The 27,611-nt window shown below is 46.0% G+C and overlaps 1 protein-coding gene across 1 annotated transcript in view; it reads left to right on the forward strand.

Annotated features, from left to right (window-relative positions):
• hdac4 (histone deacetylase 4) overlaps positions 1–27,611 on the forward strand; it is a 103,373-nt gene that overhangs the window by 61,260 nt on the left and 14,502 nt on the right. Inside the window, 17 exon segments of the mRNA XM_034561397.1 lie at positions 500–620; positions 1,889–2,007; positions 7,434–7,562; positions 7,902–8,008; positions 8,278–8,397; positions 8,657–8,867; positions 9,774–9,985; positions 13,359–13,619; positions 15,007–15,193; positions 15,669–15,802; positions 16,588–16,690; positions 17,775–17,821; positions 20,470–20,577; positions 22,478–22,533; positions 22,802–22,889; positions 23,647–23,766; positions 23,858–23,955. Coding sequence (XP_034417288.1) covers positions 500–620; positions 1,889–2,007; positions 7,434–7,562; positions 7,902–8,008; positions 8,278–8,397; positions 8,657–8,867; positions 9,774–9,985; positions 13,359–13,619; positions 15,007–15,193; positions 15,669–15,802; positions 16,588–16,690; positions 17,775–17,821; positions 20,470–20,577; positions 22,478–22,533; positions 22,802–22,889; positions 23,647–23,766; positions 23,858–23,955 — 2,221 coding nt within the window.

The following is a 27,611-nucleotide window of genomic DNA, read 5'->3' on the forward strand; positions in this document are numbered from 1 at the left end:
ACTGTCACAGTCTTAGAAAAACACACCTTTACTGCTTTTCTTGTATTCTCAACACACCTATCATCCCCCCCAACCCCCTCCCTTGCGCCCTTATTACTCTCCTCACTTTGTTCCTCGCTTCTTCTTGGTCTTTTTTTTCTCTCTCTCTCTCTCTCTCTCTCTCTCTCGCTCTCTCCCTCACTCACTCTCACCTCTCCCTGGACAGTTTGTTTGCCGCTGTGAAACCAGGGTGGTAATTGAGCAGAGGCCGAGAGCTGAATGAAACTTGCATGAGTTACAGAGCACGACTGTCGCCTCTGGAGTTCTAGAGAAACTGTGATGCAAGGCTGCGTCCTCTGCGGTTACGAACCCATTATCCGGCGAAACACGGATGGATGTTGCTGTAATCTTCACGTCGGCGTCACAGATAGGACAAGGAGGCGCACTGAGGCAAAGTGTGCGTTCCTTTTGGGTTGCTGAGTTTCACACGTCTCTTTGCGTCTCTCTCCGTCTCCTCCAGGTGCAGTCGCCAGCACAGAGGTTAAGATGCGACTTCAGGAGTTTGTCCTGAACAAGAAGAAAGCGCTGGCTCAGCGAAGCATTAACCACTGTCTGCCCAGCGACCCACGCTTTTGGTATGGGTGAGTGTCACAGCCCGCCGCTACAGAAGCACTCATGGCTTGGGATGTGACTGGTTGTGAATGGAGAATCTCTGCCATATTGGATCAAAATTCAACTTTTATTTCACTTGAGAATTCCAATTTACGTACAGATTTCTTGTACTCCAAAAGCAACTCATTGCGTCCCCTTTCTGTCCTGGAATGACAAATGTGCATCCTTTCCATAGCGAGCAACATTGTCGAATTTCAAAATGCAAGTTAGTTCATATCTTTAAAATACTTCCACTTCAAATATTAAAGGGGAGCTGCATTTTAAAGCAAAGGATGTACAAGATCCTGTTCTTTTTTTTCTCTTTCATACTAAATGATCTTCAAATGCTACTTTTATGGTTTTGGGGTTCCAAAGCAGAAACATTCCACACATATGAACACTTTGATTATCAGCCTGTATTGTTTTCTTGTAATTTTATAAGCCTTTTCTTATCTTAGCATAACAAATCCACACTTGGAAAAAAATCAAACATGAACGCCGCAACGATGAGCGACATAAAAGTGGCTTTTGCAATCATGGCAGACCTTCCGGTGTTATGTGGGTATCCTTGCATGTGTAAGAAGTTGCCAGCGTCAACATTAGCGTCTCTCAGAGTCCTCGCCAGTTGCCTTGACGGTGCAGAAGAAACGTTATTTTTATTCTTTTTATTTCCTGGCGATCTTTCTAGCCGGTGATTGACAGCTGGCTCTCTTTGAGGTGTGTGCGTGTGTTTGAAGTGGGCTGAGAGAAAAGACAATGGCACCTCTCACGCGCTTTAAATATTTGAAGAGGCTTTCTGCCGAGGCACTCGATGACAGAACGATCCGAAGAGCGTGTGAACAAAAGGGTTTGCTTTCACCGTCACCGGTTCTCCATTTCTTTACTCCGCTACCTGTTGGCTTCCTCTTCAGTTCTTTCCTCTTTGAGCCTGCCTCTCTTCTCATCCCGCATTTCTAACCCGTCTCCATCCCTGTCTCTGTGCATTTTTCACCCAGCTTTCAGAAGGAAGCTAGGCTAGGCCTCTTTGCTGTCTTGTGGTGAAAAAGACGTGCAGAGGATGCTTTCAGCTCACTGCTCTCTCTACTCTTTGTCTCTTTCTCCGTTCCACCCACATTGTTGTCTCCTCTGCTGCGTCATTTAAAGTGTTGACCTAGGGGAGGTCTGTGGAAAAAGTAAGGTACAGTGGGAACAGCGAGATTGGCAAACAAATGCATAAATGCTGATGTATTAAATATATGTATTTTTCTTTTTTTGTAGAAAAAACCCAGCACAGCTCTTTGGACCAGAGCTCTCCTCCCCAAACAGCATTGTCAGCGTACACCCACCCGATGCTGGGCACATACGACTCAAAAGACGACTTCCCTCTCCGAAAAACAGGTACAGAATGGAGCCGTGGCTTTGCTGAGGTATTGCTACTTCTTTACATTCATATTCCTCCACCTCTTAAAACCAGCCACCCACCGCATGTCTTGAGGGGAGCCCTAATCTTCCTTTTCCTTTCGCATTAGCAATTGAAATGGCTTAATGGGTTTCAAAGTCAGGCACATGAACCAGGAGTCAGCCACTGGAGGATTAAAAGGAGTCCCTAAAATAGTCTCCAGAAGTTATTTAATGATGTCTTTTCAACCATTCTTATGTAAATGAGGGCAGGTGGTTGGAGAGTGGAGCTCTACATTAGAAGTTTAGAATAGAAGAGTTAGGTGGAATATGTAGCTGGAGGCAGCATCCTCTTAGGTTAGCTTAGCATGAAGACTGGAAGCAGGTAAAAAACATCTTGCCTGGCTCTGCTAAAAGGTAACAAAATCAGCCTCACAGCACCTCTAAAGCTCATTGATACCTCAAATCTCAAACGACAATAAGACAATTATTATATATAATAATTATGTAATTATTTGTACTGGATTCACGGTCTTACAGTGAGTCAATGTGGACATATTCAAGAATTTGAGTCTGAAAATTACTTTTTATTCATCCGTTGTGCTCCATCATCAGGTCTAGACGTTTTGGTAAAAAAAGAGATTTTGAAAAGCCAGTCGACTCATTCAGGGCCACCCCTCCACAGATGTCATAGATCCTACTGTTTGACTGTATTGTCATAAGAAGTGCCTAAAAAAACATCAGTTCATGCCTTTTGGATGCGTCAGACTGTTGTTCCTACGTCCCCCTGTCCAAGTCAAGTAAGGCCAAGCTGTGATTGTTCACTGAACGCCGGCAGCTGCCTTGGCTGTAGCGGGGCTCTCACAGCTGGAGGCCAGGCCGTGTGTACTCTGCACTGCCCACCTGCTGGAGGATTTGTCCTGGCACACAACCTCAAGACAGCAAGTCTCAACTTTCAGGGACAGTCCGATGTATCTCTGGAGTTTTCCTGGGGTGCCAGGGGTGCTGAGGAATATTCCCAACTCACAGTTTCACCGTTCATACTGACACAAAGTACAACAGGCGCTGGAGCACAAACACATCCCCTCGCATGGATCGAGAAAACCTTCGGGAGAGGATTGGAAGGCATTGTTCTTTGTTGTGCGGAGAGGCCGAGAGGGAAATATGCCCACTCGAGCTCCCGCACAGCTGTTTGAGGAACTGTTGTGTCAACAGTGAGCAGACACACTGTAGATCAGATTAGATGAGCAGACAGAGATGACCTGTGTTCAGGAAGGAAGTGAGCGTATGTGGTCACCCCAGTTGTGCGCCCCCGCTGACGACTGCCGCTGTCACACATGACGTTTTTCGCCTTGCGGCGATGACCCGTGTTCTCCAACATGTGCGTGTAAATCCTAAATGTACGTTAGCAAAGCGGGGCCAGGCGTGCAGTTCACACAGGGGTTCATTGTCTCGCGTCTGAGAGGCTCTGTGATAATGGAGAACACAGAGGGCCACTTTGAATGCGGTGGCAGGAAGTCTGCAAGGCCTTCATGACAGATGCAGACTTGTCATGCTGACCCCCTTTTGTCCCTCGCTCTTTCACCCACTGTCTCTCACACACACACATATTCCCATACCACACTGCACTGAACATTTAAACCCTGCAGAAAGTCCGCATACAGATCGCACTTTTATACGAGATAACTTCCTTGTTGTCCTCCTCCTCCTCTTCCTCCCCTCAATTCTCACCTTCCACTTTGATCCCCATTTATTGTTGGACCTGATGAAATCCAGAGCTCGGCTCCACGTGGCTCTCAACATGGCGACGGTTGAGCCGACGGCTTCCAGCTAACGGTGGTAACAGCGCCAACAACGCCAACTTTATCTCGACATTGCAAACAGTTGTTTGCTGCTATATTATGATCTGAATTTCTAATTTGGCAGCATAAATGAAACCAAACTTGTTAAATGCCTGGTATTTTATACATCTAATTTCAAACCCATTGGCTTTGAACTTTACACTTATTTGCTGACACTTCGGAGACACAACCACCAATGAAAAGGCACCATTTGTTGTAACTGTCAGTGGGGAAAATGCCAGCCTTTGGTGTCGCTATGCTTATGTTCACTTCATATGCCAACAGGAGAGATGGTTATGAATGTATGTGTGTGTGTGTATATATATATATATATATATGTATATCTAATATGCTATTTGTAGATACATGTTGTAAAAATACAAGATAGCTTAATGTTTGATCAATAAGTTGGGTTGTAAAAGGATTCACAAACAGACCTGTCTATCTATTGGTCTGTTTACCTACAGTCTGTCGGTCCTCAAACCTATCTACCTAATGCATCATCAATAGATGTTTCTGGGAAGCTCCACTGATGAGTTTCGGCAAACTACTCTATTGATTTCCATAAATCTCCCTCCCTTCTCTGCCCTTCCTGAAGGAGCAGCACGGTTTCCCCCAGCACGTAGCCCGGGACTCCCGTTCGTCAAAACAGATGAGCAACTGATCAATATGTTTGTATCAGGGAACAACAGTTTACTCCTCTTCATTGAAATAATGAGCACCACTTATAGAGACTTTTAATCTGGTATTGATAACAATATGTCATGAGATGGGTAGAGATAAGGACTTCCCTTTAGAGTGTTGATGGATATCTTGAAGTGTGAGAGGGCATCAGAGACACATCGAAAGCTATAGCTTGTCTCGAGCAGCGTGTAATGGGAGATAACGCACGCTTCGAGAAATCCCAATACAGCAATTTCTCTTTTGGAACGAGACATTTGAGGCCACGTGTCATATCAATTTTATCCAAACACAGCATATAAAGTGAATATGCAATTCTACCTTGGATTTGGGGAGTCATTACGCTTCCTTGCCTCAAAAGCCACTTTGGCCACCCATGGCTAGTGTGGAAATCGCTTCTTAAAAGTGTACCTTTTATAACGCCAGGACTGTGGGTTGAAGCAGCCCAGGTCATTTTCTACCTCAGCAGCAATCCGCGTCCCCAAAGACGAAGACACGCTGTTGCCGGAAAAGAGAGGATGTAAAGTTACAATAGTCAGGAAGTGGCAGGATGGCTGAATAACTGAATAAAAAAATGCTGTTTTGGCAGTTTAGAAATGCTGTTTTCCAGGCCGTCACCAGCGGAAAATAGGACGGTGAAGTGCGCTGTAACGAGGCCGCACGCACATCTATGCCAACGGTTGCTTCTGATGTGCACGTCGAAAAAAAGAACTAGGGAGAGTGGCTCAACAATGAAGGAGAGAGGGAGCTATGCCAGAGGAAAGAGAGTGGGGATTTAGAGGGAGGAGTGGAGAGAGAGAGAGGAGGGGATGGATGGAAGAAATTGCTACAGTAAAGTGCCAGCATCAGCAGTAAAACCAGTCTGGGCCCTCTGCAGCGAGTGTGTTCGCACGTGTGCACACTGGTGTGCTTTGCCCAGTCGCATTAACACCTTCAAAGTCACTGCGTCCTGAGGTGAACGCCCCGTGGGCGACCGGTGCCCGGCAAACACACCCAACTTCACCCTCCTTCTCTTTCTCCTTCACTGTCCCCTAACCTCCCTCTAACCTTCCATTCATCCTTCTATCCTCTCTCTCTCTCTCTCTCTCTCTCTCTCTCTCTCTCTCTCTCTCTCTCTCTCTCTCTCTCTCTCTGTTTCTCTCTCCACTCTTCCTGTATCTGTCGATTTCTTAATGACTCAGACGCACAAATGCAACCTTGACACACCCCCCCCCCCCCCCCCCCCCCCCCCCCCCCCCCCCCCCCCCCCCCCCCACCCCCCCCCCCCCCCCCCCCCCCCCCCCCCCCCCCCCCCCCCCCCCCCCCCCCCCCCCCCCCCCCCCTTCCTCTACTCCACCGTGTTAGTTTGCCTTGCTTTTCCTCCCCTGGCACCAGATGGACAACGGTTTCTGTCACCGTCGCAGGCAGTTTGCCGTCACGCCTGTGTAACATTTTTTTTTTAACATGGCAGTGTTTATTATTCAGCATAGCAAGAGATGATTGTGGCAGTGTCAAACTGTCAGACTACTACAATCCCCTGTACAATAGGCTCAAATTGAGCCCGCATGCTCCTTCTCACACGGTCTTTCCTTCTACTGTCAGTTCAGCTAATGCATAGCATTTTATCCCGACCCACTCCATCTCTCTTAACAAAGACTTTGGAAGAGTGCCCTCCACTTAGAAGAAGCTCTTTTTTAAATAATTGAGTTTCGGAAGTTCAGGCGCGGGTTCCCCTTAAAATTGAAAGTGCATTTGAAAAAGTGCTTAGACATTATAAATGCACAATTGGTCATCTTATCCCCACCGACCCGGAGGTATATTGAGTGCTTGTACCTCTTTGAAGTACATTAAAACTCTGCGGAGCTTCATCCTACCTCATTCAAGGCTACAGGAAGCCAGGGGCCAAATGGTTTGCAGTGACCCTGAATATGTCTTCTGACAATAAACCGCAACAGTACACAAAGAGCAATCAAATTTTTCCACTCTGCTGTACTGAAAAGTCCCAGCTCCTTCTCTGAGGCTAATGAACTTAGCGAGGTCTGCTTGATACAAGGTTGCAGAACAAGCAAAAGGTCGACCGTTGGTCAACCCGCCCAGCTTTAACTAATTGAACGGAAGGAAGCCAGTGGAGGAGGGAATAAAGCTGCCCGTGTGTGGGGTAGTCTGGCAGAGAGAGAGAGAGAAAGAGACACACCAAAGCCAGATTGTCCAGAAGAGGCCAGGTCCGACCCCTGACCTGACAAGATTCCCAGAATAAACTGAATGCTTGCCTCATCTCCCTCCTGCCCTCGCGCGGCACTCGCCAGTACGTTTCTTCCTCGGCAAGTCCACAACGAAGAGATGGAGAGCCAGCCGCACAGACACACGTGACGACAGTGGCTGTGTTTTTGTAATTGAACGTGTCTGGAAACGAGCAGCGCGAGCTGGCAGAGTGCGGAGGCAGCATCATTAAGCGCGGGGTCAAGACAACTGCCAGTTGGCTGCCTCCTTTCATGTCTCAGCGCTTCCCACTGTCGCATGACGATGGCGAACATCAACCCCGGGATCTGTCGGGCCAACACATACAGTGTGGTCCTATAGGGACGAGTTTATTAGCCCCACTGCATGCCCCTGAACAAGCTTGTGCGGCCCCGACAATCTACCACGAAAGCTGATTGCCGGAGCGACACTTCACAGGGAATCTGTAATTTTCCCTTTTACAGGGCAAATTTGGGGTGCAACACTTGGATATTTTTAGACTGGGTGGCCCAGTTGGAAATCAAACACTTAACCCGGCCATCACTTAGCTGCGCCACATATTTGGTAAACGGGATGGAGATAAAAGCCTCAATTACTTTTGAGTTATGTCTTAATAGAGACCGAAACTCCTCCACCTTTTGAGTAAATCCCCCGTCATGTCCCTGCTTCCTCTCTCTGTCTCAACAGCCTCAGAGCCCAACCTGAAGCTTCGTTCCCGGCTAAAGCAGAAGGTGACGGAGCGCCGCAGCAGCCCTCTTCTCCGCAGGAAAGATGGCCCCATCACTACCGCCAAGAAGCGTTCCCTAGACATGGCTGGTGAGCACTCTTGTTGCTGTATTTCCTCCGTTGGTTCAGGAGAAAGAATCCGATTACCCCAGTACTTTGAAAGTACGTAAAAGAGATTCAAATATCCTCATTGTTCTCCATACTTGGAACATCAATGACGGGATTTTGCCTGGAACCATATTTTTGTATTTTCCCAAAAAAGTGTCAAATAAGGTTAAACACCATCATCATACATTTTTCAGTGAGGATTTGGATTTTTTTCTAAAAACTAATACAAACTTTAGATTTTGAATACACAACAGAAGGACGATCACGAAATGGAACATTTCATCTTCAGGAAGCTCAGCATCTCTTTGTTGTGTGTTACAGAGTCCGCATGCAACAGCGCACCGGGCTCAGGTCCCAGCTCCCCCAACAACAGCTCCAGTAACATCCCCAGTGAGAACGGGGTCACCATCTCCAGCAGCCCAGGAGAGGTAACCGACATCACTGCCAGCGTGCGTGTGCGTGTGCGTGTGCGTGTGCGTGTGCGTGTGCGTGTGCGTGCGTGCAGACGGGTGACCAGATGACTGGGAGGAGGTTGGCATTGTCTGTCTTTTTCTAATGGAGAGCTCAAGCTCAGAGTGTGTTTGCGCTTGTTCGTGTGTGTAAACTAGAGGCAAAGTAACGCACTGCTCGTAACACTACCTGTACCCTGTGAGTATGTACTGTAAAGTTGTTTTTGTGTGTGTGTGTGTGTGTTCAGGCCTCCCTGCTTCAGAGGTTGGCTGCAAGGGAGGGTTCAGTCAGCCAGCTGTCTCTCTACACTTCCCCTTCACTGCCCAACATCACCCTGGGACTGCCAGCCACAGGGCCGGCCAGCGCTGTGAGTACAGTCAATGCTCAGTATTATAAATCTTTAATGTAGCATTACTCATTACACCAAAGAATATTTAGTTTGCAAAACCGCTCTTATGCATTATATTTGGCATGACGGTGCCTTACATGTGTGCCTGTCTTTCTCCATCTCACTCCCATTCTGTCTCTTTTGACCCTGGTTTGTCTGTGTCCATCTGCCTCTCTCCATCTCCCTCCTTGTGTCTCAATCTCTCTCTCTCTCTTTCTCTCTTTCTCTCTCTCTGTAGATGGTGTCAGGACACCAAGATGGTGAGAGTCGTCTGGCGTTACCCGCGCTACAGGGGATTCCTCTGACCCCCCCATTCCTGCCCACGGCCCACCTGCCCTCCTACTTGGCGTCTTCGGCTCTGGACAGGGACGGGGCCGGAGGGGGCCCGGCTGGTCACAACCCCCTTCTCCAACACATGGTGCTACTAGAGCAGAGCCACAATCCAATGGGTCAGTGTTCAGTGAATCTTAGTTGATAACTTACGGTATGATTTTGCTTCATTGGCTCTCTGTTTTATATGAAAACATAACACGTGTTCATATTGTAGATAAATATTTACTACCAGTTTTTTAAAAAATTTTTTTTTTTAGATAAACAGCTCTACTTTGGAATGTAACGTGACATGGGACTTAACTACATCTTCTCTTAAAGGGGCGGAGTTTCTATTTATGTGACCATTTGCATTTCACTCAACAGCTTGAATTGCTGATGCATCACAGTCATGATGCATCAGACAACTTTTTATGGCGACAGCCGTGGCCTCGTGAACCTCGTGATATCTCAGAAACGCCTTCATGAAATGTCTCCAAATTTGGCACAAACGTCCTCTTGGACTCAAGGATGAACTGATTAGAATTTTGGGTTCAAAGCTCACTGTGACCTCACAAAAGATAATATATTTGGCCACAATGCAACAATTTCATAGGCCAATTATGACAATTCTGCCTGAAAGCTGAAGGGATTACATTTAGGACCGACATGGGTGTAAACTGCAATTTGCCGTGTTGGTGGAGTTCTGTTAATAAAGGGCACTTACACCTTATAATTGTTCTAAATGACTTGGAAGGGAACACAAAGATAAATGTAACCAAACCGTCCAGTATAATTCTCTGTTGCGACTATGAGTTAAGTGATAAATGTAGCCATAGTATAGCTGGAAAATAACTCCATCATGTGGTGGTGCTCCTGTGTATCCCATCGTAAAGTCCCCCGTTGGGTCATTGACTTCCTACTGTATTTATCTGTGGTGCATTAAATACATTCCAAAGCAAAATGAATGATGGTCAAACTACAGAATCAAGCTTGTTAAAATCCACCAATGACATCCTCCTGTGGCCACTCCGTGTTTACCCCAGTTGGTCTGGCTGGCCTCCCGCTGTCATCACCCTCCGTCTCCAAACTTGCTCGCGGCCACCGTCCCCTTGGGAGAACCCAGTCGGCCCCTCTGCCCCAGCAGCAGTGTGGACAGGCCCAGGCCCTGCAGCAGCTGGTGGTCCAGCAGCAACACCAGCAGTTCCTGGAGAAACACAAACAACAGTTCCAGCAGCAGCAGCACATCATCAACAAGGTAGCTCCGTGTGTGTGTGGGTGTGTGTGGGTGTGTGTGTACGTGTGCATGTGTTGGTCACCATCCATCCATGCATGTGCGCATGTGTCAAAAATGGTATCAGAGGCAACATTTGAACAGCTGTGGTGGAGCAGCCTGCTATGTGTGTGTGTTTTTGTGTGTGTGTGTGTGTGTGTTTTTGTGTGTGTGTGTGTGTGTGTGTGTAGGTTTTTATGTCCATCTACACAACAAAAGGATGAATCAGCCTGCAATCAGCAAGTCTTCTAGCAAGTCTTTCTTGTCCGTGTTCATGTATCCCTACTTCTTCCTGTCACCCTGGCAACTGTGCTCGAGAGGAAGCTGCTTCCATATATGGTCACCCGGGAAGTGTAGCTCGGCGCATCATTTTTGTGTGTGTGTGTGTGTGTGTGTGCACAAGGTAATTTGCAGCACTATATGGTCATTGCAGAGAGGGAGATGGTTGTTTGTGTGTTGTGTGCAGATATTCCCGTAGGATTAAGTCCCATTATCTTGTGTCATTGGGGTTGTTAGGGACTCTCGTTGACAACTTCCGGTTGTTGTGACTCCTGTTAATTGCTCTTAACGCTCTTTTCCTGGCGACTTAAAAATGAGAATTGTGCCTAATTGCTATTCGAAATAGAAAAAAAGAATATATATATTTCTCAGTACGACATCATAAAGGGGTAGTTAATTATTATGGGCATGTTCTGGCCTCGTGCTTTAAATTCATTGTGCACGTGTGAAACAGGATTACCCAATCACAGGCCACTCACTGCAGACCCGTGTTATTTGAGACGTTATCGGCAGGCTTCCCATTTGAATAATAAGCACTCCGTCAGTGCACAGCAGAAATCTACAGTAACTAATATTTTTGGTTGAGTTGAATTCAACTTTAATAAACGCTGGCTGGCATGGTGGGAACCTGGGGTGCCCATGAGCCTCACAGGAATCAGGTACCAGGTTTGGAGCTGACAGCCAGGCCTCTCTGTGTAGAGTTTGCACGAGTTGTCGAACTGGCTTCAAAAGCGCAGTCCACAACCTTTGTATATACAGTCTATGCAAAAGTATAGCTTTGATATATGTCTGCTCTGGCTAAGATGTTCAATTTTATTTAAATATAAATGCATTGTTTTTCCCCCTACTAAAATGTTACAGTTCCAAAGCCATTTGAGTCGTATACCCAGTGGTCCCGTTCATACCTAATGTAATATAAATAAATAACGTCCCCAGCTGATTTGTCTCTGTACTGCCTCTCAGATTCCATGGCACAATGAACAATATAGAAGTACTCCCAAGATATACAATTGCTTGCTGCATAATAAAGTCAGGTATTAAAAAAAGAATACACTTTCCATTTAACGTGAGGAAGTGCATTACAGCAGCATGTCTCCACAGTGATTTTATTACCTTTCTTGTTTTAAATTCTACGGAGAAGGTCCATCGTGGCTGCCATTACATTTGCTACTCACCATATGCAAGAGTTCAGTATCACAAACAATCCTTGCAAATGTCCCAGCGGCATGCTTTGTTTTAGTTTCATTGATCACCATTAGACATCCACCACTTTGTAAAACGTGAATCTTCCTTTCGTCGATCCCTTTTTCTTTTTTTTTTTTCGTCAAGTCAGCAAGGAAAAGGATCCCTTCCTGCTCCCTCAAATGTTCGCTTTAACTGTCGGACACGTTGGCAGCAAAGAAAGGAACGAAAGAATCTTGAAACGGTTCCAGCCCGAGCCCGCTGCTTCCACGTCACTTCCATAATATTGTTGTGGAAGTGCATGTGTGAGGAAGGCCGACAGACGGGGACAACTAGTATCAAGTGTTTGTGCATACAATCACCTTCTCCACCCCTCTCTCTCTCTCTCTCTCTCTCTCTCTCTCTTTGTGTCTCTGTCCTCCAACTGATTCAACAGGCTTATGTAGTGCCTGTGCCCCTCATGGTTCATATCCCAGCAACTATTCCCTCTGTTTAAAAAGAGGGCTGGGGAGAGGAAGAGCGAGAAGCAGAGCAGCAGGAGTGAATGAGTTTGTTTGGAGAAGAGGGACGGGGATGAGGCAAGAGCCTGCTCTCTGACGTCAATGGACTGTTCCCTGGGCAATATGCCAGGAGTGTGTGTGTGTGTGTGTGTGTGTGTGTGTGTGTGTGTGTGTGTGTGTGTGTTCCACTCCAATCATGACCTACGCATCAAGGTTGAGGTCTTTGACGACAGGGACGGGCACAGCTGCCACAATAAGATTCCTCTAACTGCCCCCTCTACAGTTCTTCCCTCTCTTTCTCCCCCGTGTCCTCTTCTCGGTTCTTTCCTCTTGTGCAGGCTCAGGCACTGTTGAGTTCACTACCTGTGTGTGTGTGTGTGTGTGTGTGTGTGTGTGGGGGGGAATTTCTGATGGAAGTTATGGAGATCTCTAAGTAAATTAATAATAAGAGTTCAGAGTACAGCTCTGGGTTATCTCTGTGTGTACAAAAGGTGCCTGGCTAATGTTGGCATTTGTTTGGGTAACCTTAAGGTCTTTTACGTTTGTTGTTTCGTACTCGAGCCGAGCACTCGGCTATTTTTAATGAAAAACACCCGTACTTGTTAATGCACGGCACACTGCTGTCCCTGGTGTTCACTCGGGCATGATGGCAAGTCTTCCTTCCCCTCTTTTTGTCCTGATGGCGTCTCTAAAACATTAAACGACTAGACAACATCTAAACAAGGATTCATTTAATTGAGTTCAGCAAAACGATCCACATTTCAATTAAACAGCTCTGTTGGACATTTAAAAGACAATCTTTGTTTAGTTAATCCAAGTTTCGTAGTTATTTTAGAATAGTGTTAGAGTTTAATCAATGTGGAGATGCTTGTTTTCCCAAATTCAATTAAATGAATAAATCCATTTGTGTGCTGTCAGGACCTACGAGTAGGTTCTAAAAGAGGAGGGTTAAGTTTCAGCTGCTTTGTATTACAAAAAGTTCCATTGTTTGCTAGCAAGCTGATGGCTCAACAGAAAAGCTTTAATTTCTCCTCTTTTTGAGAAAAATGTGTAGGCCAAAATAATGGAGCACTATAGCCAAATAATGGAGTTAGTATGTACGTGTGTGTATGTATGTGTGTGTGTATATATATATATATACATATATATATATATATGTATATATATATATATACATATATATATATATATATATATATATATATACATATATATATATATATATATATATATATATATATATATATATATATATATATACAGTACCGTAACAGCTGGTCCAATCTTCTTATTCCTTGCTGAACCGGTCTCTTGAGAGAATTTCAGCAGCAGCATCATAAAACTTGCTCAGTCCATAACAAAAATATTGATGCTTGGTCTCTCTTTTCGTCCTCTAGATCATGTCCAAGCCCGGTGATCAGGTCTCAGCAGCGGGCTCCAGCGCCTCGGGGCCGGCCAGGCAGCACCAGAGTCACCCGGAGGAGACGGAGGAGGAACTCAGGGAGCACCAGGGGCTCTCCCTTTCATGCTCGTCGTCGTCCGCCCAGGAGACGGGGCTTCTGCGCGGGCTGGTCATCAAGCAGGAGCCCCCAGACCCCCAGGAGCAGCAGGAGGAGAGAGAGAAGAGACAAGTCGAGCAGGAGTTTCTGTTCCGACAGGTAAGGACGCGGGAAGAGGAGGGCAGGTGGGAGTAGGAGGAGAAGACGATGCGAAGCAGGGAACATGGGAAGAGGATACAATGATGATGAGGGGAGTGAGACAAAGAATAAATAAGGGGAAATTGTTGAATTAGAGTCAGTTAAAATGCAGATTAAACAGGTGTATTCTTCTTTTCACACTTTCCAATGTCAAAATAAAAAGAGGAAAGATGAAACTGATTCCAATATTCGCGTTCAAATCCCTTCTCGGTAACGTAATAATAATAATGATATATATTTTATCACCGGTTGCCTAAATGTTGTGATTCTTATTTTAAGGAAAATTAATGTTCTTACACCAGTGACGGCTGGAGGCAGTAACTAACTGAAACATTATACTCTACATTCAATCTTCTTGACTGTCTGTCCATATTCTGAGTTTTAGTGGAACGCAGGTTGTACTAGTTGCACACACCACACACATGTTCTGCTTAGGCAGAGTAGTGTGTTTTTCATTTTAATTTGTATACATAGCTTAAGGCTTGGGAACCTCCTCCACGCTGCTCCCTAGCACGACTCCACATGGACAATCACATTCCCATGCGTTCACAATTCATACACAATGTTCTCCACACAGAAACCCTCACTCAATTTTGCATTCCTCTTGCACGGAGATATATTCTATATCTCTGTATTGCACACACACACACACACACACACACACACACACACACACACACACACACACACACACACACAACACATACATACACATACACGCACGCAGACATACCTACACAGACATACCCAGTCAGGACACCGTGTCCTCATCGGTCTAGCCCATCCCTCTCAGACAAATTCAATCAGGCACTCCCCGCACTGTCGCCATGGCGCCCAATGTAAGCAGACACGCCCATCCGAATTGAACAACGGGATTGCTAAGTGTCAGACATGTAACCAAGGTGCACGCGACGCACACTTGGGTGAAGTTTCCATGTTCTTACACGAGACACTTTTCAAATGAAGTCATCAATAAGTGTGTGCCTCTCACTTTGCCGTGTTTTGAAGGCAGTTTGATGGCTCATTATTTGTCTAGCACGAGACAGTTGTTATTCTTTTTCTGCCGATTGCTCACATGAACAGTATTGTTAGACCTCGAAGTTAACAGCCTGTCATATTTTCCAGATTGCATTGATACCTTATTCTAGAGGTTGCCATGCGATACACTGTACAGAAGAGAAAATCCCGTATGTCACTGTGTGTAACACAAGTTCAACTCTTATGCCTGCAGCATGTATTGTCTAGCACAGCAGCTTGGTATTTGCAAGAATCTAGTGCCACCTTCTGGAAGGAGGAAGACATTGCAGTCCCGCAGTCATACAGTACATGTCACTCTGTGTGTGAGCAGCAGGCTCTGCTGTTAGAGCAGCAGCGGATCCACCAGCTGAGGAACTACCAAGCCTCCATGGAAGCAGCCGGGTTATTGGTCAGCTTCGCTGGACACCGTCCCCTCTCCAGGGCTCAGTCGTCCCCGGCCTCGGCCTCCTTCCCCATGGTAGTTCAGGAGCCGCCCGTCAAGCCCCGATTCACAACAGGTCTGTAGAAAAAAATACTAATGATATGGGTCCAACACACAGACACACACACACACACACACTGCAGCATGTATTGCGCTTTGCGTTGCCGTGCGTCGCTCTCACACAGAGAGGTCCGGCGTGAAGTGGAGCGGCAAACAGCAATCTAGCAGCGCACTCTAATCCTGCTGATTGCAGGTTAGAGGAAAACCACACAGCATGATGAGCCAACACACAGCGGATGTTTGTACGCTCAAGGCTGTTGCTAGGTATTCTGAGCCTTGTGACGACACGCGCCACAACAAGTGTAATTTGCTCCTCAGAGTCACTTCATCTCTCCTGGCCCTCTCGGCGTGACCTTTTTGTTTATGGTGAAAACAGGTGCAACGTGTAATCACATCATGGGACTTCAACAGTGTGATTATAGGCAACAACTGTTGCCGCCCTTGTTGTAAAATATATACAAATACATCTATATGTGTGTGTATTGCTCCAGGTCTGGTGTATGACTCTTTGATGCAGAAGCACCAGTGCATGTGCGGAAACACCACCAGCCACCCAGAGCACGCTGGCCGCATCCAGAGTATCTGGTCCCGACTACAGGAAACGGGCCTCAGGGCTCACTGCGAGGTAATATAGATGTAACTTTTAAAGAGCATGGTGTCGACCTTCCCCATATGAAAAGAGTCCTGCGATGTGTTGTGATTTGGTGCTTTAGAGATAACATTGACATTATGAAACTTCAAATTGCATGGATTCAATATTTCTAAAACAATAGACTTAAATTGTACTGTCCTGCAAGTATTCCCAAAAATATTTTGTCCTCCAAGTCATCTGAATTACGGAGTACTTATTTCGGGGTTAGCACGTAAAGTAGCTGTCATGGTTTTTATACATTTGCCACATTAAAAATGTTTAGGCCTGCTTCCACTGCACGAAAATACATGTTTTTAACATGTCAGTGTTTTTTAAAATTTATTTCCCCATCTTCCTCTTGGTGTAAACCTGTTGTGATAAAAAAATAAAAGGCTTTCAGATTTAGACGGGAAATAATATAAAACATGCCAGTATTCAATTCTGAAGTGCAGTTAGCTTTAATGACCAGTAGGGGGCGGTGTTTAGGTATTTTCTCTTGAAACCTGGCTTTACCAATAGAAACTAAACATCTTGAGTTTATGGCTTTAAAATGAACCACTTTCACCTCCTGAACTCCATTTACTGTACACATGCAGATGCCATCGGGCCTTCTTACATGCCGTACCTCTTCATGAGTAAAGACATGAACTTCAAACACTATACCTCTATCTTCGCCGTCTTCTTTGGTGACTGGAAGTTTTGATGGTCGCTTTAAACCAAATCCTGAATTTGTCTCTCTTTGTCTTGTCTCTTTGTATCTTGTGTGACTCTGTGACCAGTGTATCCGCGGCAGGAAGGCCTCGCTGGAGGAGTTACAGACGGTCCACTCCGAAGCCCACGTCCTGCTCTACGGAACCAACCCGCTGCGGCAGAAACTGGACTGTAAGTCACAGAAGGGCGCATTTGATGCACTCACTCAAATGCGTGAACACACTCCGTGCACATTCTGACTAATCTAGTGGCAACAGTATAGATTTCAAGGCAGTCCGACTGCCGGCCATGCTGCTGAAATGTGGGAGCTTTAACCCTGACCTGAAGGACTGTTGAGATAAATAGTATTGCTCAAGTGTGCACAGTACTTTACACACACAGCCTACATGCATTGTCCATTTGAGCAGACCATGAATCTGCAGCGTCTGTGAAAGGAATCTGCTTTAATGCTTAAACCGTGTCATAACAAAAGGTCCGATCTAATAAAGTCCTGGAGGTGTTACGATAAGGTGAGGAACTGCTAAAGCTTGTTAACTGGAAGTCGCACAGGCTGCTTTGTCACTTATGTCTGGCCTTTGTGTTTGTGTGTGTGTGTGTGTGTGTGTGTGTGTGGGGCAAACCCCAGTGGTCATCTTAGCTTTCTTTCCAGTGGAGACATAAATTCCCCTCATTATTACTGCTTACACAGGAGAATTACCAGATAATCCTGTGTGAGGTTCAGCTCACAGGATTATTATTATGGGTTTGCGCACACACAAAAATGAAAAATGGAGAAGGCAACTAGTCAACTAGTCAACGATTGAACTATTCGAAGACACTATATGAAATATCTGGTTCTGGGTCGGACACCGTTGAGCGCATGGATATTTAACAAATTAGCGGGTGGCTCACTGAGACTCGGACCTCGCTTGAGTGCCAACTAATTAAAAAATAATTTCAAGGAAATTCTAACCAACTATTTTTTTGGGTCAAAAGTACAGAACGGATCTCTTTCTGGCCTCAAATCTTGACAGGGAGGTTAATGATCAGGGCAATGAGATACTTTTTTCCCCCCCTTCACCTTGCCCAATTAAAGCTTGCCCTTGTATACGCTCGCTGTTCGATCAGGTCAAAGGGTCAAATGCTCAGTTTCTCGGGGTCAAGCGCACGTTGGTGCCCGTGAGTCCAGAAAGTTAGCTCTTCACCGGTCGCGCTGTCTTTTCTCTGTTTCCATATTACGGTTTCTAATTCCAAATGTCTTTTGTTTCTGCCTCAGGTTCAGTGAGCCCCATGTTTGTGAGGTTACCGTGCGGAGGCATCGGGGTAAGTCACTTACATTCGTTTCTTTAATCGCTTGAGTCATCCGACAAATATTCACTCGGTAATGAAGGGTTGTTAATTTGTGGGCCTGCTATAACTTGGAAAACGTCGAGTGTTAGTCACGCTTATTCAGTGGAAAATTGTTGTAATAGACTGTTATGTGTTTTTACAACGCTGTGCTAATCTAATCAATACCCAACCTACAGTGCTCCATCTGAGTCTGTAATGAAACAAACAAGCATAGTTTCAGCATCATCAAACAGCAGTATAATAACTGTTCCCCTTCGCCCACTCTCTCTGCCCCCTGCCTAAATAATGGTCCCATTTGTTCATGTTCCACCACACACACACACACACAAACACACACACACACACACACACACACACACACACACACACACACACACACACAAACGCCCCTCAAGGACCAGAGGCAACAAAAGCTGTTGCTTGCCTTTCCGCAGTGTTTGTAATTATAACCAGATGGTGTGTGTGTGTGTGTCTTGGTATGGTTCGGGGGGGTGGGGGGGGCGTATGCTTTTGTTTGTGTGTGTGTGTAGCCGTGTGTTTGGGGATGTTTGTGTGCTAAGGCAACGATTTAGATGGCTGCTCAGAGTTGGATATATATGGATGTGTCCGAGTAGTCCCGCACCTGTATGTATGTATGTATGTATGTAATCCACCCACAGCTACATATGCCTTTTACGGAACAATTCTGCATCTCCAAATCTTTTGCATGTCCATATCTCTCTCACTCTTTGCCCCCTCATTATTCCGTCCCTCGGGGTTACTGCTGCTGTGGTGGGAACAAGAAGAGCCTAAGCTCCGTGCTACTCTGCTCTTTACAATGGCAAATGGGGCTAAATTGTTGTCTTCCTGTCGTGCACACACATACAAGACACACACACACACACACACACACACACACACACACACACACACACACATACAAGACACACACACATTTACAGAGGAAGGGGGCTGAAATTAGGCTGTCAGCCTATGGGGACCCATCATTCAGTCATACCAGCACACTCCCGCTCTTTTCTACCTCTGACACACAGACACACACACACACCAACACCCACCTTCCCTTTCACTTTTCCCTGTCTAACTTGCGTCCCGCTCCCGGCATGAGGCGAAAATCTAACATCAACATGGCAAATAATAAACCACCCAGTCTCCACATGCTGCTTCAGAGCAGCATCTGTTTGTGCTCATTAACCTGACTTGTATATAGCATTCAGTTTCCCATTCACTCACTCACTGGGCTCTTCAGTCGCTCGCTCGACTCCACCACCGACTCCACCACCGACTCCACCACCGACTCGGTTCCAACACAGTCCCTTCCACTCACGCCGGTTTGTCTCTCTCGCTCTCTTCACATTCTGCTCCCTCCATCGCTCATCGACGACGCTCTCTATACTCCCCCCCCCTCCTTTTTTTTTTTTTTCATCGATGGCAAACGCACCACAGTTTTTATTCCATGGTCTTTCTTGGCACGGCTTGAAAAGAGCCTTTTTCCTCCCTGTGTGGATGTTATTATGGGGTTCTCCTCCAGGCTCAATCAATCCCGTCGCTGGAGACAAGAGCAAAGTAAAGTGGGCCGGCTGCCCCGAAAAAAGCTTAACGCACTAACTGGTTGGTTGAAAGGGCCTGCGGGTCCTTACCAGTAAGATCGGTAGAGGTGACCTTACCAGTCGGCCAGCTGACTGACTGAAAGGCCGTCAGCGTTGGATGAAATACGACAGACTGGCGGCTTAAAGTTAACGCGTACAAAGTAGGAGAGCCCCGGATTTACATCGGAAAGCCTCGTCCGGAGCTCTGGCATCGGCCGCTTCGCACATGTGTGTGCAGTTCAAACACATCGACACACAGACCTCCCTTTCCTACTTTTTGTCTGCCAGCTTCTTCTCTCTGTGTTTATCACATGCTCCATCTGCCTGCCATGCCTGATCGGAGGGTGTGTACATTATCCTGTGAGCAGCCATGCTTACAATCAATCCTATAGACTTGTGTGTGTGTGTGTTGTGTGTTGTGTGTGTGTTCATTTCCAGTTTGTTTGAACCCGGACTTCAAATGTTCCGTCGTATTTAAAATGTTTAATCCAGGAATTCATATCTGAAGTTCTTAGCCGATTTTTTAAATTAATTTTACTTACCAATTGATTGGCAAAGTTTTCGAAACTAGCGTACCTTTCGCCTTAAAACTGACATGACATGACAATAAATGCCAGAATGAGTAATGCATACTTTGTGTAATAACTTTTTTTTGCTTTCATGTAAAGATAAATGTCTTAAAACACAGTTCAGCTCCTAACAGTGTGCTATAATATATGTTCAGAGCGTATGATGAAGCTCCTAAATATGTGTTACTGCTTCACAGAGTCTCTCTTGGTTTCGGTCCATATCCGTGAAAACCTTCCAGCTGTCCCTAAACGGCCCCTTTCAAAGAACTTTGATGTGAAATGACATAATCTAAATGATTTCAAATGTCCTCACAGTTTAACAGTCGCTGTCACGCTGCAGTACTGTAAACCATTTGAAGTCCCTAAATGAATGAAAAACAGCATGAAGCTGCATGTTTTGTTGCCAACTTTAATAATGTGATATAAACAACAAATGCCTGCATGTGTTTCTGTGTGTTTGCAGGTGGACAACGACACCATTTGGAACGAGGTCCATTCATCCAGCGCGGCTCGTCTGGCCGTCGGCTCGGTGGTGGAGCTGGTCTTCAAAGTAGCCTCGGGAGAACTGAAGGTCAGTTCGGATACTACGGGGTCAAATGAGCTGCTAAGTCCCGGCTGTTTGCTGGGCTTGATTTTTAGGGACTAAAGGCATTTCATAACCGCGACAATAAGATGGAGCAACACGAAACAAAGCTCAGATGGACCCTACCAAGATAAATCCATGGCTAGCACTGGGAAGGGCTGGATTTTAGTCGCTAATGGATTACTCGAACCCTGTCACGGCCAACAGCGACTACAGCCATCTAGCGCTGGACTCCCCATTCACGCCTCCAAACACCTCAAGAACACCTCCTGCCAGAACCCTCCACCCCAAAGTCTCGTTAGCACCTCCCAGACAGACATCCCCGCCCCCGTCATGCTTTGCCCACCAGCCAGCCTTCCTGTGTCTGTGGCGATGGCTGCTCACTGTTTGAACCCAGCAGGGAGGCCCGGCTCACGGGCACTGCAAATGCCAGCAGCCCCCACTAACAGGCCTGTTTTATTGGCATTACACCACAGCCACCTGCAGAGCAGCCGTCGCACTTAGCGTTAGCTTAGCACCAGCATGCCACAGACTAATGACGTTCCTCTGAGAGACAGTAGCACGCCATGTTTTTTTACTGTATGTGCTTGCGTTAAGTACTTTTTCTACTCACGGGCAGGGTTACTGTGAAGAAATAAGAGTCCACAATGTCTAGAACATTGTGTGATCGGTAATATCGAAGCTTCAGAGGTAAATCAAATGGATCGCACATTCCAGGAGGAAAAACACCAAATTGAACCAAAACGGTCTCACTCCAGACTCGTCAAACACCGACGGTTGGTCAGTGGCGTTTTTAACCACGCTCTTTTCCTGAGCCTCACTAAGTGTTTTCTTGCCTAGACCTAACCCTGTGAAAACAGACGTTCCTTTTGAAAAGACACCATTTGCATAACATGTGGAAGCAGTCCCTGCCGCGTTTCGCTGGAGGGGAACCTTGAGCGGCGCCGTTAGAAGCGCAGGACCGAGCTTCAGCATTTGACGTGCTGTGAGTGAGAATGTGTTGGAATAATATAGGGTTAAAGTTCACGTGTATTGACTTGCCCTCAGCTTAACCTGATCTTAACACACACGCATGCACATGTATACACGCACACAAACACATTCACACACACATGTGCATACACACACACACACACACACACACACACACACACACACACACAGATGGTCTTCTGAAGATCCTCCACAAGCCAAACTCCACAGAATAACTCGACACCGCGTGCACACTCACACACTGCTCTCTATTCCTCCACCCATGTCTATTTTAATCCATTGTTATAATTTCTTCTTCATCGAGACACAATCCACCTTCCCCTTTTCTCTCATACACCTACATACATATCATGCAGCCCGCTTTAAATGAGTGTCTTCCAAAGCAGCTGAGGCAGTTGTCTCTACAGTAAACTCCCGGCTGGCTGCTAATCCACAGCAGCTGACTCAACATCATTAGTCAGGCTGGCCTCGCTCTGCATCAGCCCAAACATCTATCTAATGTCCCCAAATAGCAGTGGCAGCCCCCAAAAACAGTTGCTTGGAGTCCCGCAGGTCCCTGCCTTAACAAAGCTTCCCTCAACTGACCCGATGTAAACATCTGTTTCTCTGTGCGCTCACACTTTCTTATTTAAATCTTGAACGAAGGCATTGAGGGCTTTTTATGAATTTTTTTATTTAAAGGATTAGTTTTGGTTTTGCTTGACACGCTTTGTCGACGGGAGGTCATAAGATTAAATAAATGTAGTTTTCATGTACGTATTTGTCATTTTCTGACCTCTCCGAGAGAAAGTATGTGTCATTAGATTAGAGTGAGCAGGTTTAGGGTCAGACCAAATCAACTTCTGTGGGCCGTGATTAAATGGGCTTTGTGAATTGTGTTTTCCCCCCCCAACAGAATGGTTTTGCTGTAGTCCGACCACCTGGACACCACGCTGAGGAGAGCACGCCGATGTAAGTAAATGCAACCAAAAGAAAGATCAGCTACAGCTTGTTTCATAGCATTTTTAACAACAGTTATTTTATTTATTTTCTCCCTCACTTCTCTTGAGGAGCTCTGTTCAGCTCAGCCAGCTTGCGTTCCATGTTGTAACATGCTGTCATATCAAAGCTTCTACTTGTGTGCTGTGTTGTTCTCACAGTGAGATATAGTTTGTCACAGTACATACATTATAATTTCATTATAAGTTAATAGCGCCGTCCTCTTGCTGTCCACTTTCAGGGGCTTCTGTTACTTCAACTCAGTCGCCATAGCAGCCAAGCTGCTGCAGCAGAGACTCAATGTCAGTAAAGTCCTCATCGTGGACTGGGTGAGTTCCTCGTGCAATTCAATGGTTTGCTTGTTAAATAACCGTCTACTGAGGGAATGGACACCACAAGTGTTGTTGGGGTGGCAGTAAAAATAAAATGGTTTTCACATTATTGTTATTTTCAGAAAGTGGTTGCCATAGACCTTGTTAAATAAACCACATTGAAACAAGTTTAAAACGACAACTGAATTGTGAATACAGCACAACAGCCACAAACTGTATGCTGTACTTGTTATGCTTAATATACGTTATAATACTTTTTAGGTCAGATGTCCCTTTTTAAAAAAAAATAAATAAATAAAAGAGCCAAAGTATTTTCTCTAAGGAGGTGGGACAAAGCCTCGGCCGTGTCTAGGAGCACTGCTCCTCGGCGGTGTGCCTTGCTGGTCAAGGCCATTCCCAAAAGCTTTTGAAGGGCCTTTTCATTTCCTGTCCGTCTGTCAGAGGGCGACCTTTAGTGCTGCGAGCAAACTCAATGTCATGCCACGGCAGCCAACGGCGACATTTTTAGGATCAGCATATTAAAGCGGGATGTAGACAATGAGGTAATTCAATTGATGGTGTCTTGCTGGCAAAAGTGAATATCTTTTTGAAGTTGAGGGTTTTTATTGAATCCTGCTGACCATCCCTTTTGGACATCGTAGCAGGTGGTGACCGCCTCTGTTATGTTTCTAATTTTAATGACACATCTTCCCAAGATATTTTTGCCCTAACCAGTCCCTTCTCCCGCCCCCCCCCCCCCCCCCAATGTTTCCAGGATGTTCACCATGGCAATGGCACCCAGCAGGCCTTCTACGCAGACCCCAGCATTCTCTACCTGTCGCTGCATCGCTACGATGACGGGAATTTCTTCCCCGGCAGTGGAGCGCCTGACGAGGTGGGGAGGAACACCGGTCTGTCTCTCTGCCGGCGGCCTGCCACTCCTGTTGCACAAAGTAACCCAGTGGTGTTTCTGTGTGTCGGTGTAGGTGGGCAGTGGGGCAGGCGAGGGCTTCAATGTGAACATGGCCTTTACTGGAGGACTGGAACCTCCCATGAGCGATGCAGAGTACCTGGCTGCATTTAGGTAAGACACTGATGTCACCTGCTACTTTTAGAGACACAATGCGACTGAGGGGCTGATTCGGTGGTGCTATCTGCCCTGAAAGTGACTTGGGAGGGAAGGCTCTGCAGCAAGGAGTTTGACAAATGATCTATTGAGGGCTGTGGAGCTCCTCCTAATGGCAGGACGGATTTCTATTCGGTCCACTTTCGGATTTCTATTAGGTCCACTTTCTTGAGCTATTTATAACCTCACACACACACACACACACACACACACAGGTGCAGATCATAGACACACCACAACCGTGGACTCACCACCGACACAGACTCTTTGAAGATGAGCCTGTGTTTGCGACCGCGTGTCCATCTGGCCCCAGGCCAAACGCATCAAACCGACAGGCCACTGTCTTCTCACAGCCCCCGGAAGCACACCTTGGCCCGTTAATGCACCCCAGACCGCTCACTCTCCCGCTCCTCACTTTTTATGGTCTCTTCTCCCTTCATCCTCCTCATTCTACCCATGTGTGCCGAATGCACCGATGACAACTCCCTAATAAACGTATATCATTCTACCGATATTATTTATAATCTGTCACTGAAGCCAGTAAGCCAGTGCAGTATGCTTCACACAGGAGTTGGTAGACTATTTTCTCCATCTATATTGACACACAAAGCAGACACAATATACACAAATATATAGTGTACAAATGAAAATAAAGATGTTCCTTTTAAATTTGAAGGAGTGTTAATCTACTCCAGCACTAAAACACACTGCAGTGTTACTGGTTTGCCTCAGAAAATACAGTTTACACATAAACGTTTGACATGTATTACTGTTTGCCCAGGCTGTGTAGTACTCCTTGTGATATAAAGACTGTATATTGTGCTTATTTGAGTCGTTTCACCAGCCCGCTCTCTAAACATGAATCTGTAACCACTTGAAACAGTAGTTTTGTTAGGGTATAGTATGCATCCATATATACACGTCAAGACACTTGTACTCCCTTTATGTTTTCCGTTTATGCAAATGTAGGTAATTAAATGAAAAGTTATGGAAAAGATCCAAAGTGAAAGAGAACACATGTTGTGGGTGTGTTGTCCCCTCAGGCCCCGGCGCTATTACTCCCCCGAGGCTATCGCAGGTTTGGACAATTCATAGGCCCCACAGGACAGCAGCAAGCCTGTCTCACAGCTCGTAGATCTGCCGCACACACAAAGAAGCGTGGTTACAGATACTGGACAGTCATGTGCACATGCTGCACACAAGCTCCCAAATGCAAAAGGCCCTGGTTTAAACTTCCATGAAGATGCATGAATGAGCACCAAAACACAGACACAAACGTTCACGCGTGCAGCTTTCACATCAATGTGCGTACACATTTACAACCACATGCACGCATGGACATCTGATACAGACAGCCTCTCTCTCTCTCTCTCTCTCTCTCTCTCTCTTTCAATCTCTGCGTGTATCTGTGTGTTGTGGTCCTCTCCTCCCTCCCTCTCCGATGCGTGCCTTGCAGCCGGCACCTTCCCATTCCTCCGCTGGCCTGTGCCACGTTGCATTTGCAGGGGATCAAGTCTGAGTCTCCAGAAAAGCACAGAGAAAAAAGATAAGAAAATTGGCCCTAATGAAAACCAGAAGCACCATCTCTCCCTCTTTCTCTCTCTCTCTCTCTCTCCCCCCCCCCTCCTCATCCTCCTCCTTTCACTCCCTCTTATACCATGAACTTGAGAAAGACGAGAGAGGAGGAGAATTAAACTTAATTCAAACCAGCTTTCCGCAGCACCAGATGACAGGGCTTTGAAGTGTAAGTGTGCGTGTGTGAGTTTTTCGCTCTCTTATTCTCCCCCTCCCGCTCTCCTCTGCTTTCTTTTCCCTTTTTTTTATGAACGGAGGAGGAAACTCTGCAGTTTAACCCTTTGTTTACTGGTATGATGAACAGTACTCCCTCTAAAGGACAGAGTCTATATTTTGTTCACCTGGCCCTTAACTGCAGAGGTTGAACCTCTCCAATGATAACTGCTAAAATCCCAGCTGTTAATGGTTAATTATCTTTTGGTAAATATTATGCGTTAGAATTAAAAACATCCTGTCACACTTTTGCCGAACATAAACTTGACCGCAGATGTGTTCACACTCTTTTTATTGGAGTGATACTATATGTGTTTGGCAGAAATGGAATTGTGTTTTATAACATTAGATGATTAGTTTATTCTACTCTATATTAACAAAGCACACTTGAATTGATACTTGATGCTGACGTTTGTTTAGAAGTCTAATCTACAGCTTGTGGTCCGCCACCAATACCACACGTCAGCCCTTTGCCCTCAATGTTAGAATCCTGGAGTACTTTGGACCAGAAACCATAATCAAAATGTGGAAAAAGGATAAATTAGGTACTGGAGGAATTCCACAAAGATGAGTAGTCTCTGGAGAGGAATTTTTCATTGGCTCAAAATACGTATATCACTATGCTTTAAAACCTACCGCTGTATTAACCTGTTGCATTTGCAATCACGGTGGATGACGATTGCCAAAAACCGAAACAAACTAAACAAAAGTTTGCCTCCCCAAGAAATTCCTCTCACAGTAAGATCTGGATGTGGGAGAGCCAGCAGCGGTTTAGATCGCAACCTGTTCACTCAGGATGCCCACGTAGCTTACAGCTCAGTCGTAAACTCTCCATTCCCTTAATGAACACAAAAGGCTTATTCATCTCCACATACATAGTCTCTGATTCACACATAATTAGTCTTGCCTAAAACCACTGGTTTCCCTTTATGCCCGTCTGCTAATTGATTCCTGTGGGGTTTTATTTCCTTACATGTCAGGATATTATTCCAGAGTGGTGGGGGCTGGAACTGATGACACCAACAGTTTTCACCGTGACCAAAACTGTCTCTTGTCTGTGTTCAAGGTTGGAGGAGGGGTGTGGGGGAGCCCTCAGCGCTTCAAGTATCCTTGGCGGTCAAGGTTTCCCCCCGCGCCGCGTGTCAGCATGCGTGCCTGTGGCCGCCTCCTTTTAGTCTTTTATGGCCCAAATGTTAACGGGCCCGAGCTCTGTGTGCGTATGTAAGTTGGTAAGTAGGCGGACGGACGCACATGCACCGTGTGCGATGAAAAATATTTACTTCCCTGAGCAGAGTGGTCGTTCATTTCACACAACTGTCATAAAAGTCTAATTCAAAGTTTATGAAGTGGTGGAACAACGGATGGTGTTACCCTTTTTAGATCCATTTGCACCTGCCGTAATGCTAACAGAACTATTTTCATTCTCTGTGTAATCATTTTGCTCTCGATATCTTCAATTCACTCCCTCCAACTTTTTCCTCAGTCCTATTCCTTCAGCTTCTTTACATGACGTTTTCCTCTGAAATATTGCCAGATGCAAAACACACAGTGACGCACACACTCAGTGTGTCCTTTCTGTCTGGGACTACCAATAAGCTTTGAGTACTACCTCTCGCCTCTCCCTCAGACAGCTGTGTGTACGTATGGGTGTTGTGTTGTGGTGGTGGGTGTGGTGTGCACAGTTTCGGGTTATAATTTGGTGGTGAACAAGGGCCAGAAAAAACGGTGGCCTCCGGAGTTCAGGGCACGCTGCTCCCCCACCGCCAGCAGACCAGCACCGTGTTCCTGTGGTCAGCAAAGTACAGAGGACCTGGGACGGAGCCCTG

This window comes from Cyclopterus lumpus, chromosome 21, assembly GCF_009769545.1.
Source record: "Cyclopterus lumpus isolate fCycLum1 chromosome 21, fCycLum1.pri, whole genome shotgun sequence".
NCBI lineage: Eukaryota > Metazoa > Chordata > Actinopteri > Perciformes > Cyclopteridae > Cyclopterus > Cyclopterus lumpus.